This window comes from Topomyia yanbarensis, chromosome 1 (genome assembly GCF_030247195.1).
Source record: "Topomyia yanbarensis strain Yona2022 chromosome 1, ASM3024719v1, whole genome shotgun sequence".
Taxonomy (NCBI): domain Eukaryota; kingdom Metazoa; phylum Arthropoda; class Insecta; order Diptera; family Culicidae; genus Topomyia; species Topomyia yanbarensis.
Window position 1 is genome coordinate 117637829 of NC_080670.1, and position 20080 is coordinate 117657908.

The 20080-nt window shown below is 38.8% G+C and overlaps 1 protein-coding gene across 2 annotated transcripts in view; it reads right to left on the minus strand.

The window, feature by feature from the left end:
* The window catches only part of LOC131680435 (uncharacterized), a 145626-nt gene that overhangs the window by 99644 nt on the left and 25902 nt on the right, over positions 1-20080 (minus strand). For both annotated transcript variants that reach the window (XM_058961175.1, XM_058961227.1), the window contains exons 4-9: positions 2182-2900; positions 1338-1483; positions 963-1242; positions 741-902; positions 547-664; positions 372-490 (exon numbers count right to left, since the gene is read on the minus strand). In XM_058961175.1, coding sequence (XP_058817158.1) covers positions 372-490; positions 547-664; positions 741-902; positions 963-1242; positions 1338-1483; positions 2182-2316 — 960 coding nt within the window. In that variant the 5' untranslated portion in view covers positions 2317-2900. The remainder of the gene's footprint in view (positions 1-371; positions 491-546; positions 665-740; positions 903-962; positions 1243-1337; positions 1484-2181; positions 2901-20080) is intronic.

The window sequence follows — 20080 nt, forward strand, 5'->3', positions numbered from 1 at the left end:
AAGGATGGACGTCTGTTCTCTGTGGATGTACTATAAACTATACTACATCGATAGTAGCAAGTCAATTAGATGTTGATACAGAATTCCATAGAATATCGAAAAACACGCGAATATGAGCAGTGTAGATCTGAGACGAGATGTGCGAATAGCATAAAGACGACTGTCAAATGCAGCCAAGGGGTAATGTCAAATGCAGCCAATCCATTTCAAATCTGTGAGGCAGAAAGAGTGGCTATGTGAGACGAAAGATAACATGAACAAAAAAAAAGCAGAAAGCATTCATCCGCAGGTCCCGTCCCAGGTGTATATGCATCGTCCGTGGCATATATTCCTTTAAATTCAGATTATCCCTACTGCTTAGGTCAGTTTACCTGTAGCCATTCAATTATATCCTTCAGCGCATTTTCTTTTACTGGATCCGCATCCTTTGCTCTTTTCGCGCCACGACTTGGATTATATTTCCTAATAATTGCTAGAACCCTTGCCGTATCTATAAATATATCTAGTTTAGTTATTTTTAGAGTGTTGTTCGCTTTTCTCATATACCATCCGTAATATTCTGGTACAGTTCATGGTATCTTGCTAGGACCATTGGTTTCAAATCTTCGAATTGATCCATAAAATTGTTCGTATTATGTACAAGTGCTTCAAAATCCAATGTAATCTTAAAAGAAAAGAATTTATGAAAATAATTTTTAAATATTGAAGTCTTTACTATTAATAAATGAGTTTATATTTACCAAAAGTCCATTAAAAGCAGTCGACATCGGATTATCTTTAAGGTAAGTTCCCATTTCAGCTCGTTTACGGAAAATATCACGATCAGCGAAAGTGAGTTGCCACAATTCTATTGCTCGTGCTTTTGTGTTGGGCCCCGGACATAAGAATTTTTGTTCGATTATCTACAAAGTAAGTAAACATTGTGATAAACTGTAGGTCCGACATTAAAATGGATTTAATACTAATTGATCCATATCATTTGCAGGTATTATTGGAGACACGTCAGGAAGTGTGTCAAGCTGGGACACTCTTTGTAGTTTGTTCCGGGGTATAACTCTCTCTCCTGATTTACGCGCAAGATACTCCATATGATAATGGAGTCGCCCTGAATGGCGATTCTTACCACGAGCATTCGGATGGAACCACAAGGCTTGTGGAACATCACATGTCGCTGACGCAAGCACTGGATATCTTTTAACTAGCAATTGCGCTAGCAAGTTTTTATAGAACGTAGGAGGGCGCCTATGAGGAACAAAGATATTTAATATTACAATCAAAAAAGGCAAAATGTGATTTCAAATTTACTATAATAGAAAACAAAGTTCATTGATACTTACAATCCATAATTTGATCGAAGGAAATCACACAAAACGGTTTTTATTGTTTTCAAACACTGCTCATTAGGACTAGTATTTGTTCTTAATATTTCCATTACTTCGTTTCCAGTTTGTGTTGTACTAAATATTTCGTCAATATTGGTAACCTATAAAATGCAATAAACTCGATTAATACAGGTTTACGAAGCGTTGATATTGAGGTTCACATTTACAGTTACGTTGTATTTAAAATTTAAGGAAGAAAGAATTGTATCAGGGTGGCCAGACCTACCGATTTATCGGTAGTCCTACCGATTTTGGTCTTCCCTACCGATTCACAGACGACCAAGGGAAAACTACCGATATTTTGTTACCCCAACCGAAAACTACCGATTTTATTGATTTTGGACACATTCTACTCAACATTCATTTTTGGGTTGGATTTGGTCTGAGATCTGTGTTTTAGTATTTTACAATACTATGTCAACACTACGTTTTGGGGACAACAACCCGGCCTACCGATAACTAGCGATAAACTTTTAGTGACCTTACCGATATTAAGGAATTCTATCTGGCCACCCTGGATTCATAGTTGTGCCCGATTGTTTCAATTGTGGTCAGAGTTCTGATATAGAAATAATCAGTCAAGCATTCAGAATCAATTTTCGATCGGATTAACTGGGCTGCTTGTTTGAATACGTCAACTTTATCTTGCCAATACTTGCTAGTGAGAAATTATCCGTAATAGAAGTTCTCGTTGAGCCCACAAATTAATTTGCTAACAGTTAAACCGTCTGTACTGTGATATGCTTTCAAACGACAAATTATCAAGGAAGATAAACATGTGTTAAAAAATATTACTGACCTTTTCTAGTTGAATTGTTTCGCACGAGAAGTCATTTTGTTGTGCTGCAACTGTTGGATCATTTTCGTCGTCGCTTTCGAGTCGTTCAATGAACATGGAATCGTTTAGTAATTCCTTCTGCATTCGTTGAACCATCTTTATCGTTTTTGTTTTCAGTTGTAGCCTTATGAAATCCTGCTCTTTAAGGCTCAAGTTACCTCAAGGCTTGGTAGTATGCGTAAGAAAAATTGTGTTCAGCTTTGCCACCAGATTATCCATTTATACCTTTTCAAAACTCTAAAAGAAGAATATCAGTCGATTTATTAGATCATCAGGATTCAATTCATGCAAAATACCTGCTGGAAAAACCATCGGCTTAGCTGGATGGTGCTTTTGAAAAAGTGGCTGTGATTTTTTGTCACACTACCACACCGAGCGGGGATACGCAACACAACTGCGCAATGAAAAAACCACAGCCACTTTTTCAAAAGCACCATCCAGCTAAGCCGATGGTTTTTCCAACAGGTATTTTGCATGAATTGAATCGTGATGATCTAATAAATCGACTGATATTCTTCTTTTAGAGTTTTAAAAAGGTTTATATGGATAATCCGGTGGCAAAGCTGAACACAAATTTTCCTACGCACACTACCAAGCGTTCAATTCTAACACATGCTTAAAAACGGTAACTTGAACCTTAAGCTCGACGAATGTTTCGAGATCGTCGATCCCTTCGTTTACTGGAAAGATGAAAGATGTGAAGATACTGTTGAGCTATCAGGAATTTTACTCACATAATCTTGATTGAAAAATCGTCTCGAGACATACTTTTAATGTAGAATACATTTAAGGTTTCAATATAGGGGTCCCGTTTCAAAATATCGGCTGCGGCGCCGCGTCAGATTTTGAACGTTAATAACTTTTATCATACTTAACAGAATGATTTGATTTTTAGGCCAATTTGTTGCAAATATGTTCCTCTATGCTGTATTAAAATTTGAAGTATGTATAACATGTACTAATAACAAAAAAAAAGTGTTTTGAAAAATCTTTCGAAAACGACTCGGAAAAGTGAAAATTTTCAGCCCATCCCGCACAGAGCCGTCGTTATGGTAGACCAACCGAACAATAAAATAATGAAAAGTTTATATATAGGTCCACTATATGTTTGTTCGTATGGTTATTCGCATTGGGTTGCTTGACGAGAGCACTTGGTGGGGGAAAGACGGCATATTCCTTTGGTTAGGCCATTAGAAGCCGGACGGAAAGGAAAGGCTCATGCACGGCACGAGAACGAGGGAGAAAGCGATAGTAGTGCATATTAGCGCGATTATATAAATATCTGTCGGTCGGTTTTTCTCATCATTCGTATTCGTTCAAGCACTAGCAAGCAGCCAGTCCACCGAAGAAAAGCAGTCGGCGATGACGACGGCGGAAAAAGTGCCCCAGCTACTGGTGACTCATCGCAACCCGATCAGGAACTGTCGCCCTGCAAGAATTTCGCCCCAACTAAAGGGCAACAGAGTAGGCTATCGTTCCAGCGTCTGGGTCGTGAGATTGTGCAGGACTGCAAAGTCGAGCTACGCTTACAAAGCTCAGTCGTAATGATGCCCCGAGAAGCCAACGATGCCTACTTGGTCGGTTTGTTCGAGAATGCAAAATAGTGTCCGCGGGGAGTGCGTCTGAATTATGCTCCCGCAATAAAACAATAAACGGTTCTTTACAGGACCAATTAATTGTGTTCTAATAAGAGTTAAACTGAAATTTACATTTTATGGTGTATAACAAATAATTTTCAGAGAGCAATATAAGAAATACGATGTGTGGAAAGAAAGAAAGAGAATTTAAATTATCTTCTCTCGCTCGTTTTCGTGCACTGCTTTTCCATTCCTTTCTGCTGCTACTACCATCATAACTAAAACGAATGTGCGTGTTCCCCCACCATCTCATGACCAGTGTTGCCACAATTGCATGTCGCTATTACAATTTGAATTATTTTATTGATCCTCTCTAGTATTGATAAAATATAGAACGTGCAAAGTACACTAGTCGCATGCTTTTATTCGAACTTTTTGGCAGCCTCCGTTGATTAACTGCATAAATCGATTTGTTTGTGCAGCTCCTTGCTAGTAGCAAACTAAATAGCCTTTATCAGCGCTAACAAATAACACGAAAGAATTTAAATTTGTGAAAATCTTTTCCTTCCTTCTTTTCAAATCTGCAACATTCTTTGAAAATATTGTTTGAATGTTGTTATTGAAAAACTGAACATGCAAGTTTGCTAGCACTGGCCACTAGATTGAAGGCGATGGAAAGACAGAATATTCGTTTTGGTTATGCTAGTATTGGTAGCCGAACGGAAAGGAAAGGCGCAGGAATGGCACGAAAACGAGTGAGAGAGCGATAGTAGTGCTTTCTCGTATATGAATATTGGTCGTTCGGTTTTTCTCATCATTCGTATTCGTTCAAGCACTAGCAAGCAGCCAGTCCACCGAAGGAAAGCAGTTGGCAATAGCGACGGACGGAAAAAGTGCCCCAGCTACTGGTGACTCATCGGAACTGTCGCCCTGCAAGAATTTCGCCCCAATTAAAGGGCAACAGAGTAGGCTATCGTTCCAGCGTCTGGGTCGTGAGATTGTGCAGGACTGCAAAGTCGAGCTACGCTTACAAAGCTCAGTCGTAATGATGCCCCGAGAAGCCAACGATGCCTACTTGGTCGGTTTGTTCGAGAATGCAAAATAGTGTCCGCGGGGAGTGCGTCTGAATTATGCTCCCGCAATAAAACAATAAACGGTTCTTTACAGGACCAATTAATTGTGTTCTAATAAGAGTTAAACTGAAATTTACATTTTATGGTGTATAACAAATAATTTTCAGAGAGCAATATAAGAAATACGATGTGTGGAAAGAAAGAAAGAGAATTTAAATTATCTTCTCTCGCTCGTTTTCGTGCACTGCTTTTCCATTCCTTTCTGCTGCTACTACCATCATAACTAAAACGAATGTGCGTGTTCCCCCACCATCTCATGACCAGTGTTGCCACAATTGCATGTCGCTATTACAATTTGAATTATTTTATTGATCCTCTCTAGTATTGATAAAATATAGAACGTGCAAAGTACACTAGTCGCATGCTTTTATTCGAACTTTTTGGCAGCCTCCGTTGATTAACTGCATAAATCGATTTGTTTGTGCAGCTCCTTGCTAGTAGCAAACTAAATAGCCTTTATCAGCGCTAACAAATAACACGAAAGAATTTAAATTTGTGAAAATCTTTTCCTTCCTTCTTTTCAAATCTGCAACATTCTTTGAAAATATTGTTTGAATGTTGTTATTGAAAAACTGAACATGCAAGTTTGCTAGCACTGGCCACTAGATTGAAGGCGATGGAAAGACAGAATATTCGTTTTGGTTATGCTAGTATTGGTAGCCGAACGGAAAGGAAAGGCACAGGAATGGCACGAAAACGAGCGGGAGAGCGATAGTAGTGCTTTCTCGTGTTTTCATATATGAATATTGGTCGGTCGGTTTTTCTCATCATTCGTATTCGTTCAAGCACTAGCAAGCAGCCAGTCCACCGGAGGAAAGCAGTTGGCGATGATGACGGTCCGCAAAAGTGCCCCAGCTACTGGTGGCCCATCGCAACCAACTACCGATCAGGAACTGTCGCCATGCTAGTATTTCGCCCCAACTAAAGGGCAACGGAGCAACTAATCCGCTGGCTAACATTCCAGCGTCTGGTTCGTAAGGTTGTGTATTACTTCAAAGTCGAGCTACGCTTACAAAACTCAGCCGTAATGAAGCCACTGATGCCTACTTGGTCGGTTTGTGGGAGTGGGCGTAAATTACAATAAAAGCAACGGTTCTTTTCAGGACCAATCAATTGTGTTCTAGTGAGAGTTAAACTGAAACTTTTATTTTAAGGTGTGTAGCAAATTTTCAACAAGCAACATAATACGTTGGGTGGAAAGAAGTAGCTTGCACACGGAACAAAAATTTAAATTATCCTCTCGCTCGTTTCGTGCACTGCTTTTCCATTCCTTTCTACTGTTATTATCAGTATTACCAAAACGAATGTGTTGTTGCATGTGTTTAAGAGAAACGTTGAAGTCACATGCTTCTATTCAAGCTTTTTGGCAGCCCCCGTGAACTAACTGAATTAAATGATTTTTTGTGCAGCTCCGTGCTAGTAGCAAACAAAATGGCCCTACCAGTGTCTGATTCGTGAGATTGTGCAGGATTTCAAAGTCGAGCTAAGCTTATTAAGTTCAGCCGTAATGGTACCCGAAGAAGCCAGTCTTGTCGTTTTGTTCGAGGCTACAAAACAGTTCGCCAGGCACGTAACTATCACGCCAAAAATATCCAACGATCCAGCGCATCACCATCAACACCAACGCCGATACCAAAGGTTCTTTTCAGAACCACCATTATTACCATAGAGAATTATTTGAAAATTTCCCATTCAAACGTGATTCTGTTGAATATTATTAGATTTAAATTAACGTCTCGGATTGAAATCACGACGCTCCGGTTATGTGACAGACATTACCCACCCATCTTTTTTTATTGTGACCACGACACCCCATTTCAATATTTCTGAATGAACAGAAGGTCGAGTTTGGAAAGTTTGTAACTTTCATTGTACTTAACCAAATTACACAATGTTCGCACTAATGATTCAGATATATGATCAGGAATCTTCTGTTAGATTTGTAAGTATGTATAATTTACATGAATAAAGAAAAATTGATTTTCAGGAATCAATTATTATCTGTTCTTCCATTGGCCAGTACTACGCGACTTCCTCATGCTAACAATTAATTTCATCGTTAGCCATCTCCCTCACCAAGACCAACAACGCCAACAAAACCGGTCCTTTTCAGGACCGCCATCATTTTTGTAAAGAATAATTTGAAATATTCCTCGCCCAAATCAGCTTTTGTCCGAAAATCCTAATGAGTATCAACATATTTGAAGAACGTGTTCCTTATGTATTCTACATCTCTCCGGTTATGTCGCAGACATTACCCACCCATCTTTTTTTTATTACTGTTTTCAGGTACCCAAAACGAGAATGTTGTATGTTGAAAAATTTGCTCTATGTTCAGGAACACTTGATCTTTACAGATTTGTACTTCGTAAGCTTGAAAAAAGTCGTCATACCACACAGTTTCGCATGTTTGTAACAGCAAGCAAAGGCAGTTATCAATTTCAACGATTTCTCTTATAATGGCATAAGACGGAAATAGCTGGTTTTGATGACTCTTAAGGGCAACCAGAAGATTTTTACGAAATTCTATTCCATTCAACGTGATGGACTTTGGACAAAGCACAGCCTCAACTTGCTCGTCTAAAAAGTCTTGACTGAGAGTCTCGTTTTTTGGTACCATTGGGCATGATTTGAAAGAAAGTTTGTCTCGTAAAGGGTTGTCCAGGATATCAATGACCATGCTAAAACATTGCCGATCTGCTATACTTTTGCAAATATTTTTAAAATTGCGACAAGTAGCTGCTTGGTTTTTAGGAGGTTTATTTTTCTGTTCGAAAGCTAAGCAGTTGTACTGCTTTACACTGCCACTCCTTCGTATGCATTCCGCGTAGTGCGACAAGTGATGATTTTTATTGATGCGTTTTTCAAAATGGGTATAGAATAAGTCATTATAAAGCCGTATGTATTCCTCCAACCAACTAAGCATATCTTCTGAAACTGTTGGGGATAACAAAATGCGAGTAATGTTTATTAAATGTCCAATCATCTGCATTAGCGCACAGTCTCGGGGTACTCTATGTCCGAATAGAAATGGAAAAGCTCTAAGAAACAAAAAGTACTGCGCTGCTGTTTGTCTCATTCTATGAACGAATGGTTTAGATAGCATTTCGTTTGTTATATTGGGTGAAGGGCGATTTTTTCGATCTATGTAACCAAAATTGAAAGTGTTTATGCGATAATTTAAAAACTCCTTATTAATACTTAAATTTTTATCTTTCGAGTACCGACTTAAAACTAACTGTAGCGTCAACGGAATGATTCCTTCACCAATGTCGTGCATAACATCCAGAGCCCAGTTGTTTGTTACGTGAAAAGTGTATAGTTCGTTTAAAATGCAACCGTTTTTCTTAAGTCCGCATTCCGAAGGTTTCGTGTATCCCTCCTGAACAGCTTTCAAGTTTGTGTTATACCAATCAATTGTTCGGATGGGAAATGTTATCGCTGGTTTGGCATGAAATGTAGGTCGGTCAATGGTGCAAATTCTGCAGAAGTATGTTGCGCCTGGGCCCAGTAACCCGAACACTTCGTGTACAGCTAGTGTATCACCGCAAAATATAGAAACCGCTGCTCGCAACTCGAATTTTTCTGAACCGTAGAATACTGTTATGCCATCCTGAAGTTTCTTTAAATCCGCAAGTAAAGGCTCCATAATTTTGTTGTATCCACACTTTTTCGTCAAACTGGAAAGGGCATATATTAATGGAAATATAGTCTTCGGGGAACTATTCCATTTATCTGGAAAATTTTGAATCATAACAAAAATTTGAGATTTTCTTCCCTGCTCTTGAACTGAAAGCATTGCCAAGCTCAACATCGTCTTCGTATAAAGAGATACGAATTGCATCGGGATATTGTTTAAAATAATCGCTAGACTTATATACGGAGCCAGTTCTAAAAGAACTGTACTCCATGGTACCCGGTATTGCTTGCTCAGTGAGCAAACTTTCTTTGAGAAGCTCCCGGTTGCGAGGGTTTCGAAATACCAATTTTAGAGTTTCGATAATAGAGATGTACGCGAATGTATCGTTTACTTTGACACTGTTCGGTATTCCTTTTATGTGGCGTATTACTGTACGACTTCCGACACATTTCTCTACTGGTTCCGGGAGACTTACGGCCAATGATTTAAGAAAAGTCCGCTGGCGCGTTTTTGTTTTCACATCGCCGAAAAAATCTAAGTTCCGAAATTTGCTGAGAAAGTTCAAAGCGTCTGTTGTTTTAAGATCAATATTGTTTGTTTTAAGGAAGGAAATGGTTGATGTTTCTAGATAGTTAGCCAAGTGAGCAACTACATTTTCACATATCGTAACTACTTCCGAAATCTTGTTTCTAGGAAGTCCAGAATCAGCGACGAGTCGACAAATACTCAAGGCAATGATTTTTTTAATTTCATCTCTAACTAAACCATCGTTGCTTTCTGTTACCACATCTGCCGGAAGATTATTGTCGCAATCTTCCCACTCAGAAAAGATTTGGCTAGATGAAGAACCCCCGGGAAAGTCATCTGGTATCGACAGTGACGGAAGATGTTTATCAATAATGTGTCTTTTCAACGTCCAAAAACGACTGTAACGCATGTTGCACTTTATAAATGTGCAGTCATAATGCACTGCATCAGGAAGAAAATCGTGGTTTCGTATATGTAAAGAGACATGTCGTCCGAGCTCTTCGACATATCCAGGAATTTGTTTTCGGCAGAAAAAACATATAATGGCAGCCATTTTGTAAAAAGCTGAAAAATGTTAAACTGTAGAATTAACTCACTGAAAAGCTCGTGAACCGCAGCATCCATTGATTGAATTTTATTCAGTACGGATTCCATAGTACTCACTATTTTTTAGGATCACGGGTTCGCCGTTTTATAAATATATTTTTGTTCACAAATTAAAAATATGTATATACATATAGCGCAACCACACTACTGGAGAACATAAACGGATATGGCTGGTAATTCGCTTTGTTCATCTAACAGTTAGGCTCGGTAGATACTTTAACGGGTGATCCGTAATCGTTTGAAATTTCACCGACTGATCAGTATTATTTTTACGGAGTTTTTCAGTTTTACCGAGTTTTGTCAAAGTGAGGAGTTATTCGGTAACCAATAACAACAAATTCGTTAATTTAAAATAGAAATACTGAATTTCGGTAACAAAAAATGGTTCGTTCGTCATTTCGTATTAAAATAGCGGAACAATCAGTTATTTTTTGCGTAATACTGAATTAATCGGTATAAAAATTACCGAACTGGAAAATCGGAAATAAGTGTGTAGTTCTCTACGGGCACGAGACCTGGACCATGCTCGTGGAGGACCAACGCGCACTTGGTGTCTTCGAACGGAAAGTGCTGCGTACCATCTACGGTGGAGTGCAGATGGAAGACGGCACATGGAGACGGCGAATGAACCATGAGTTGCATCAGCTGTTGGGGGAGCCGCCCATCTGTCATACCGCGAAAGTCGGACGACTACGGTGGGCCGGGCACGTAGCCAGAATGTCGGACAATAGCCCGGTGAAAACGGTTCTCAATTGCAATCCGACCGGTACAAGAAGACGTGGCGCGCAGCGAGCACGATGGATCGACCAGGTGGAAGACGATTTGCGGACCCTTCGCAGACTGCGTGGTTGGCGACGCGCGGCCATGGACCGAGTGGAATGGAGGAATCTTTTGTATACGGCACAGGCCACTTCGGCCTTAATCTGTTAATAAATAAATAAATAATGCATTCATAGATGGATTAAGAGACCCATATTCCTCTATCACCAGAACATACAGGCCGGAAAATTTACTTACAGCATACCAATGCGCAATTGAGCAAGCGAATGCTCACCAAAGAAGAAAAGAGAAATTTCCAAATTCTCCTCGTCCACAAGTTTTAATACCAAAACCCCAGCTACCGAAGAATTTCTCAAACCCTAACCCGGGACAACCCGGTTATACACCAGGAAACCCCAATGCCCAATACTTTCACCAAAATCAACCCCAAAGAAATCAACCTCGTCCCATTCAACAACAACCCAACTCACCTAGGCCACCTTATCCAAGGCCTCAATATGGCCAATCACCATACCAGGCTCGATACCCCCAGCAAGCCATAAAAAACGAGCCGAAGTCACAACAAAATGTGAGAAATGCAACATCCTCCTTACAGACGAAAATCAAAAAAAACAGAAAGAATTGAAAGGTTTTCTGGGAATTCTTGGCTACTATAGGAGATTTGTTCGAGATTTTGCCAAAATCACCAAACCCCTTACCGCCCAATTGCGGAAAGGTGAGCAAGTGGAGCATACTCCACAATTTCTGAAAACATTTCACTTTTGCAAGGAGTTACTAACACAAAGTGACATTCTTCAATATCCGGACTTCGATAAACCTTTCGTACTGACAACCGATGCAAGCAACTTTGCACTCGGAGCTGTACTCTCACAAGGAGCCATAGGCAAAGATAGGCCGATCGCATATGCCTCCCGTACACTAACAAGGTCTGAGGAAAATTACTAAGCCATTGAGAAAGAATTGCTAGCTATTGTGTGGGCATGCCAATACTTCCGCCCATATCTTTTTGATAAACGATTTACACTCTACACTAGAGCTTCCATTTCCCGACGGTTTTCAGCTTCCCGGGATTCGGGAAATAAATAATAAATTTCCCGGGAAATCCCGGGATCCCGGAAATACAGAAGAAATATAAAAACGTGAATGATTTTCTTAAAAAAAAGAATAAATTGAAAAGTTTTCAAACCCGTTTGATTGCATGTATATCTGTCCTAAAAGCAGTTGTCAGAAAAAGGCGATTTGGCGTCCTACACATCATTCAATCATTTGATAACTCGTCAATAAGTTTACGCAACATCAACTTCTTTTGATTTTTGTTTTTTTTTTTTTTTTTTTTTTCATACGTTTATTTGACACGGCATTTGCAATAGCTTTTTACGCCAGTTTCTTTTTTTACATAGCACGTTACAAAAATCCTTAAGACTAATTTTAACTATACTAGTACTTTGTCTAAAACTAACACTGAAATCACTTTATTGTTTGCTTTTTTCCTTACATTGTTGTATTTCATACTGATCTAGTATTTTCGGGTGTATTTATTTACTTTTTTTTCTGTTATTGTCTAAATTTAAAAACTAAATATTCTAGGTTCCTTTAATTGGTGAATGATTAGCCTTGGATGAGAGTATGAGGAGATGAATTTAATTAAATTTTGACAGACGCTGTTTTTAGAAAATGATAGATAAGTTCCATGTATAGAGGATCGCGATACGCCAGGATGTCTCTAACAGGAACATGGATTGGTCTTCCTCGGACTTGTAAAGAATCTACTAATTGTGATCTGGCTTCACGATATTCAGTGCAGGACCAAACAACATGCTCAATGTCATGGTAACCTTCTCCACAAGCACAATGATTACCCTCAGCGAGCCCAATACGACGGAGATGCGCATCTAAAGTATAATGATTGGACATGAGCCTAGACATCACACGGATGAAGTCCCGACTTACATCCAATCCTTTGAACCATGCCTTCGTTGATACTTTAGGGGTAATTGAGTGTAGCCATCGTCCCATATCTCCATTGTCCCAAGATGTTTGCCAACTAGCAAGTGTCCTCTGTCGAGAAGCGCTATAAAATTCATTGTAAGCGATGGGTCTTTCATATATTTCACCATCTAGTGCACCAATCTTGGCTAAATTATCAGCTTTCTCATTGCCCGCAATAGAGCAATGGGCGGGGAGCCACACTAGGGTAAATTTATAACATTTTCTTGTCAGGTTACTCAGAGATTCTCGTATCTTCCCCAAAAAGAATGGATCGTGATTATCAATCCTCTTTGAGCGTAGAGCTGCAATTGTGCTGAGACTATCAGTGAGGATAAAGTAATGGTTCGGGGGTAAAGTATTAATTATTTGCAAACTATAGTGAACTGCTGCTAGTTCCGCTATATAAACAGAGGCGGGTTCTGCAAGTTTGAGAGAAATTGAAAAATTATTGTTGAAAATACCGAAACCAGTGGCCTCACTGATTCGTGACCCATCAGTGTAAAACATTTTAAGGCAGTCTATGTGTTGATATTTACTTGTGAATATTTTAGGGATCTCCCGCGAGCGTAGATGATCCGGAATTCCACGAATCTCTGCTTGCATGGACGTGTCGAAGAATAAAGTGGATTCAGGAATATCTAGTATATTGACGTATGTGGGAACATACCTAGCAGGCGTTATTTCTTGTGACATGTGATTGAAATACACTGTCATGAATCTGGTTTGGGGTTGAAGCTCGACAAGTCTTTCAAAATTTTCAATTACCAGTGGGTTCATAACCTCACATCGAATAAGTAAACGAGAAGAAAGATCCCAGAATCGGTCTTTTAAAGGAAGAACTCCCGCTAGTACTTCAAGACTCATCGTATGGGTCGACTGCATGCAACCTAAGGCAATTCGTAAACAGCGATACTGTATCCGTTCCAGTTTAATAATGTGAGTGTTCGCAGCTGAACGGAAACAGATGCACCCATATTCCATTACTGAAAGTATTGTTGTTTGATACAATCTTATCATGTCACTTGGATGAGAACCCCACCATGATCCAGTTATTGTTCGCAGAAAATTTATCCTTTGTTGGCATTTCGTTATTAGATACCTAATGTGGCCTCCCCATGTGCCTTTAGAATCGAACCAAATTCCAAGGTATTTAAAAGTCAGGACTTGGGCTATCGTTCTACCAACCAACTGAAGCTGAAGCTGAGCTGGATCACGCTTCCTTGAAAAAACAACCAACTCTGTTTTCTCCGTAGAGAAATCGATGCCTAACTTCAAAGCCCAACTTGATAAATTATCCAAACTATCTTGCAGTGGTTGTTGTAAATTTAAGGCTTTTGGTCCTGTAACAGAAACCACGCCATCATCTGCAAGTTGTCTTAGAGTGCATGGGCTGACAATACAATTATCAATATCATTCACGTAAAAATTGTAGAGAAGGGGGCTTAAACAAGAACCTTGTGGGAGGCCCATGTAACTTATTCTGAATGTTGCCAAATCGCCATATGAAAAATGCATGTGCTTTTCTGACAATAAGTTGTATAAATAATTATTTAATATTGGTGAAAGACCACATTGATGTAGTTTCTCTGAGAGAACATCAATGGAAACAGAGTCGAATGCTCCTTTTATGTCTAAGAACACAGACGCCATTTGTTCTTTTTTTGCATAAGCTAGTTGGATTTCTGACGAAAGTAGCGCCAGACAATCATTCGTTCCCTTTCCCCTCCGAAAACCAAACTGGGTATCTGATAGCAAGCCGTTCGCCTCAACCCAATTGTCGAGACGTCGTAGGATAATTTTTTCCAACAATTTCCTGATGCAGGATAACATTGCAATCGGTCGATACGAGTTATGATCGGAGGCTGGTTTTCCCGGTTTTGGAATAGCGATAACTCTCACTTGTCTCCAGTCGTGCGGGACAATGTTCTGCTCAAGAAGCTTATTGAATAAATTCAACAAGCGTCTTTTTGCTAGGTCAGGCAGATTCTTCACCAAGTTGAATTTAATTCTGTCTAGTCCCGGAGCATTATTGTTGCATGAGAGGAGTGCAATTGAGAATTCCATCATTGTCAAGGGCGAATCTATGAAATCGTTACTTGTGGGAGCATCGCGAGTGATTTTCTGCGCAGGAGCAGAATCGGGACAAATTTTCTTGGCAAAATTAAATATCCAACGATTCGAAAAATCTTCGCTTTCATTAGTCACGTTTCGATTCCTCATTCTTCTGGCTGTGTTCCAAAGAGTACTCATTGATGTTTCTCTTGACAAGCCATTAACGAAGTGTCTCCAATAACTAGATTTTTTGGCACGACGTATACTGTCAAATTTGTTTTGCAAAATGAAATAATTTTCAAAGTTCTCACGTATACCCCCTTTCTGTTTCATAATTTCTTTGTAGGCAACTTGTTTAGCTTCATATGCATCAGAGCACTCTTTGTCCCACCAAGGATTAGGGGGCCGTCTATTTATTGTCATTCCAGGATTGCATTTCGTTTGGGCTTGTTCTGCTGCTTCAATAATTAAACCCGCTAGGAATTCATATTCTTCGGTAGGGGGTAGCTCTTCTGTCGAAGCAATTTTGATTTTTGTTGGTTATATGTATAATCTAAATTTTGGTAATCACGGATACGATTGGGACGATATACTAAACGCGGCTGCTGGAGTTACTGCCCAAAATTGGAATTCGTTGTTCTGATACGATGGGTTAATTCAATGCAAAGCACCTTCTTTGGTAATCTTGAATGAAAAGATTAAGCTGCTTCAGGGTATTGTGCAGTTATTTCCGATCAAATGAGAAAATGTGATATATGGAATCTACTTCTGTCACAGTAGGATCAGCATCATTCCGAATTAAGTGTGAATCAAAATCAAGCAGATGATGGACGAACTGTGCAGCGATGGATGAAGCCTACCATCGATTTCCTGTTACGGGCGAGTATCTGGATTGCTTGATCTTATCTCTTCAAAAATCCTGCCTGCATCGTTGAAAGCGACATTCGGTAGTATAACAAATTAGACGAAATATGCATTTGATGAACCGATCAAATATTTCTACAGACGTTCTAGAAACATTCTTTATTTTGAATAGCGTTTGCGTTAAGCATGATATCACTACAAACCATCCCAAGTTTTGAAACAAACACTCATCGATTTTTTTTTTTTAAGAAATTACCGCCATTTCAATTACTACTTTGATTGCATTCATTCAAGATCTTTCATTCAAGATCCAACTATTAAAATAAACTTTTTTCCCTTTTTTATTTCGACTATGTTAGTCACATTTTCTTTTTTACGTTTTAACGACATTCAATTAGCTAGAGATTACTGGGTAGGGAAAGTTATGAAACTTAGAGCCATAGTACTCAAGTGAGAGCAAGGATGTGAAGTAAACAGATCGGAAAACTAGAAGTGGCAGGGTCATTAGAACAGGCTTAATATCGTGCGGGCTTAATTTTTGCCTTCTGATAATGAGGGTCGAGCTTAGGCAGAATAACTACGAATCACTCGAGTTCACTATCATGTGTCCTTGATAAAGGTAGACGTATCTATCTTTACCGTGAAAACCGGCCGGTTGTCACGGTAAAGATAGATACGTCTACCTTTATCAAGGACACATGATAGTGAACTCGAGTGATTCGTAGTTATTCTGCCTAAGCTCGACCCTCATTATCAGAAGGCAAAAATTAAGCCCGCACGATATTAAGCCTGTTCTAATGACCCTGCCACTTCTAGTTTTCCGATCTGTTTACTTCACATCCTTGCTCTCACTTGAGTACTATGGCTCTAAGTTTCATAACTTTCCCTACCCAGTAATCTCTAGCTAATTGAATGTCGTTAAAACGTAAAAAAAATTAAAATAAACTATTAAAAGAACTGTTAAAAAATCTGATCAATCGGCTCATCGGTTGCAGAGATATCGTGCGCATCACTAACCGGCAAATTAATCCATTTTTGCATGAAAATATCAACATTTTTAGTAGTATTTTGAGTAAGGCTTGGACTATACCTAAAAAATCATGAAAACATATCAGCGAGCCTAAAGATATATAGTCCAAAGATCTGCAAATCAGTTGGAAAAGCACAATCTGAATTCACTGCTCACTCCAAATGTTTGCCGATAAAAATATTTCCTACAGAATTTCTTTCGCAGAACCTAAGCCTTTTGAAATAAATTAAAAATCTTTTCCCGGGATTCCCGAATCCCGGGAATGAGACAACACAATTTCCCGGGAATCGGGAATCCCGGGAAATCCAAAAATCCCGGGATGGAAGCTCTACTCTACACCGATTATCAACCTCTCACCTATGCACTAAATCTCAAAACTCCAAATTCTAAACTTGTTAAATGGAGATTACGATTAACAGAATATGATTTCGAGATAAAACACCGCCCAGGCAAGCAAAATGTTGTGGCCGATGCTTTATCGCGAATCAAAAATGAAATTAATATGAATGAAGCGAATTCTTCATCAAGTGATGCTTCTGTCCATTCTGCAGACACCGATCAATCAGAATATATAGAATGTACCGAACTACCGTTAAACGTTTTCTCTAACCAAATTGTTCTCCAAATTGGGGCCGACGAAAATGAAATTTATGAAAAAATATTTCCCGGAATTCATCGGCGTACGATCACAAAGATCTGTTTTGGCGTACCTGTACTAATCAGAATTTTCAAGGACTGTATGGATTTGCGAAAAGTAAATTGCATATATTGCCCCGAAAATATTATGCAATCGCTACAGGTAGTCTACAAAAACTATTTCAGTAGGTGTAGAACGTTTAAAGTGAAAATATGTCAGAAAATATTGATTGATTTGCGCACTAACGAAGAGCAAGATCAAATCATCGAAGAAACTCACGAAACTGCTCATCGAGGAATTCGTGAAAATCGAGATGAAATTTTTAAACGCTTCTATTTTCCCAAAATGAAAGCAAAGGTTAGAAAATATATAATCCTCTGTGAAATCTGCAACAAAAACAAATATGAAAGGAAACCCTATAAAATCCACCTAGGCAAGACCCCCATTCCCAAACAACCGCTCGACATAATACATGTCGATATCTTTATTTGCCAACCCAATATGTTCCTATCAGTCGTTGATAAATTATCTCGATTCGGTACTCTTCTTCCTATCAAATCTCGTTCAACTCCAGATGTACGCAAAGCTGTTCTTAAATACATCTCTTTATATGGCAAACCTAAATTGATGGTTTCAGACAATGAACCGTCCTTGAAATCTATCGAAATAAGAGGAATCCTGAATGATCTGAATATTCAACAATATTTCATTGCAACTAACCATAGTGAATCGAATGGAATAGTCGAAAGATTTCATTCAACGATTAGCGAAATATTTAGGTGCAATCGTCATAAGTTCCAAGGATTATCCAATAAAGAAATGTTTTTGATTGCTTGCACGCTATATAATAACAGCATTCATTCGTCCACAAATCTCAAACCTAGAGAGATTTTTTATGGAATTAAAGACGATGAAGAAAGACCGCTAAATATGGATGAAATGATAGAATACCGAAACAAAATTTACGACGAAACCGTTTTGAAAATAACCCAGACACAGCAAAAACAAAACGACTACCATAATCAAGGAAAAGACATACCACCCGGTCTCGAACCTGACCAAGTGGTCTTTAATAAAGGACGACGAATAAATTCAAAAAGAAATAATCGTTTTGACCCGGTTAAAGTCGTTGCAGACCGAAACCAAACATACACTGACGAAAGAGGACGTAAATTACATAAAACTCTATTACGACGCATCCGAAAGTAACTTATTAAAAATATTTGAAATCACCATTTACAAAGATATCTAACCAATCATCCTTTATTTTTCAGATACCTCTATCATGGCTACCTCACATATTATTATTCTCATAATCAGCCTCTTTCTATCTACAGGGTCACCCCATTCAATCGAAATTACAGACCTAAACAACAACCCAGGTCTCCTAGCTATGAAGACAGAAGAATACGGCTTTCTGAAAATTGGCGATCACAAAATTTTTCATATAATCGATCTTGAAAATTACTCTCCAATTCTCAGAAGCCTAAAAGTAATTATTAACGGGCTAAAATCAATCGCTGAAATTAAGGAAATCGTCGAATCAATCGAACTGAAATTTAATAAAGCCCAACAAATTTACACAGACTTAATTCCCCGAACTACAACCAAGCGAGGAATATTGAACTTCTTGGGAACAGGAATCAAACAAATAACCGGCAATCTAGATAACAATGATTTGTTTGAGCTCTCACATGATATTTATAACTTACAAGTTGGAAATTCAATTCTCACAAACCAAAATAACGAGCAAGTCAAAATAAACCTGAAATTACAAGATAGAATTAACGCCGTTATAAAGCAGCTTAATAATCAACAAGATCAGATAGTTAAAGGATTTATATCTGCTAGAGAAAACCGTAACAATAGAACCACATCAATGATAATGGAAATATTCAAATTAAATTTAAATCTTGATCGATTGACACAACACCTTCAGGATATTCAGGACGCTATTCGCTTAGCCAAATTAAATGTAATCTCAAAAAGAATATTAGCGCCGGAAGAGTTAAATTTTGCCAGTCTTAAGCTTGAGAGCCAAGGAATTATAACCAATAATTTAGAAGAAGCCTACGAATTCTTGAGTTTAAAAGCTTACTTCAACCAATCAAAATTGTTTTTTGTTGTATCGGTACCTTTCATAAAAAATTGTACTTTTAACGTTTTATTATTGGAAACTCTACCAGTAGGGAAAACATTATTAAAACTACCCTCCCCGCATGCCATGCTGAGCGACCAGAAGACCTTCTTCATCAAGACCCCCTGTCAACGAATCAATCAGAACCTCCTATACACTGACGAAAACTTACTAGAAGCCACAAACTATGCTTGCTTTTCAAAATTACTTAGAGGCTTGCACAGCAACTGTCACTTTGAATCTCATCCCAACACGACGATAGCCGCAAGAAATATTAAGCTCCAAACGACATGCGAACTACCTACGAGGAATTTAACAGGCACCTTTTTAGTCGAATTTCATAACTGCACCATGCACATCAATGGCACTGAGTTTGCTAACACCGAAATCTTTAGAACAGAATCACCGATTATCATCCCATTAAGTGGTCTTGAAATAAATCAGCAAAGCGTAGAAAATCATACAACCTTGGATGAACTCCATTTCGCCAACAGAATTCATTTAGATAATCTGTATAGGCTTAAAACACACACATATGCAAGCATAAGTATTTCAAGTTTCTGCATGTTTTCTATGCTAGTAATCATCTTTTTGCTAGCCCGAAAAATTCAATGCAACGTTTTTAAATACAAAAACCACATTGCGCCAAAATGGTCTACACTGACGGATCAATTCTCGACAGGTCCACAGGCTTCGGTATCTTCAACGAAAATCTTGCTGCCTCATTCAAACTCAATGATCCTGCTTCAATTTACGTTGCAGAATTAGCTGCCATTCAGTATACTCTCGAGATCATTGACACCCTGCTCGCAGACCATTACTTCATCGTTTCGGATACTCTCAGCTCCATTGAGGCCATCCCGCACACAAAGCCTGGAAAGCACTCA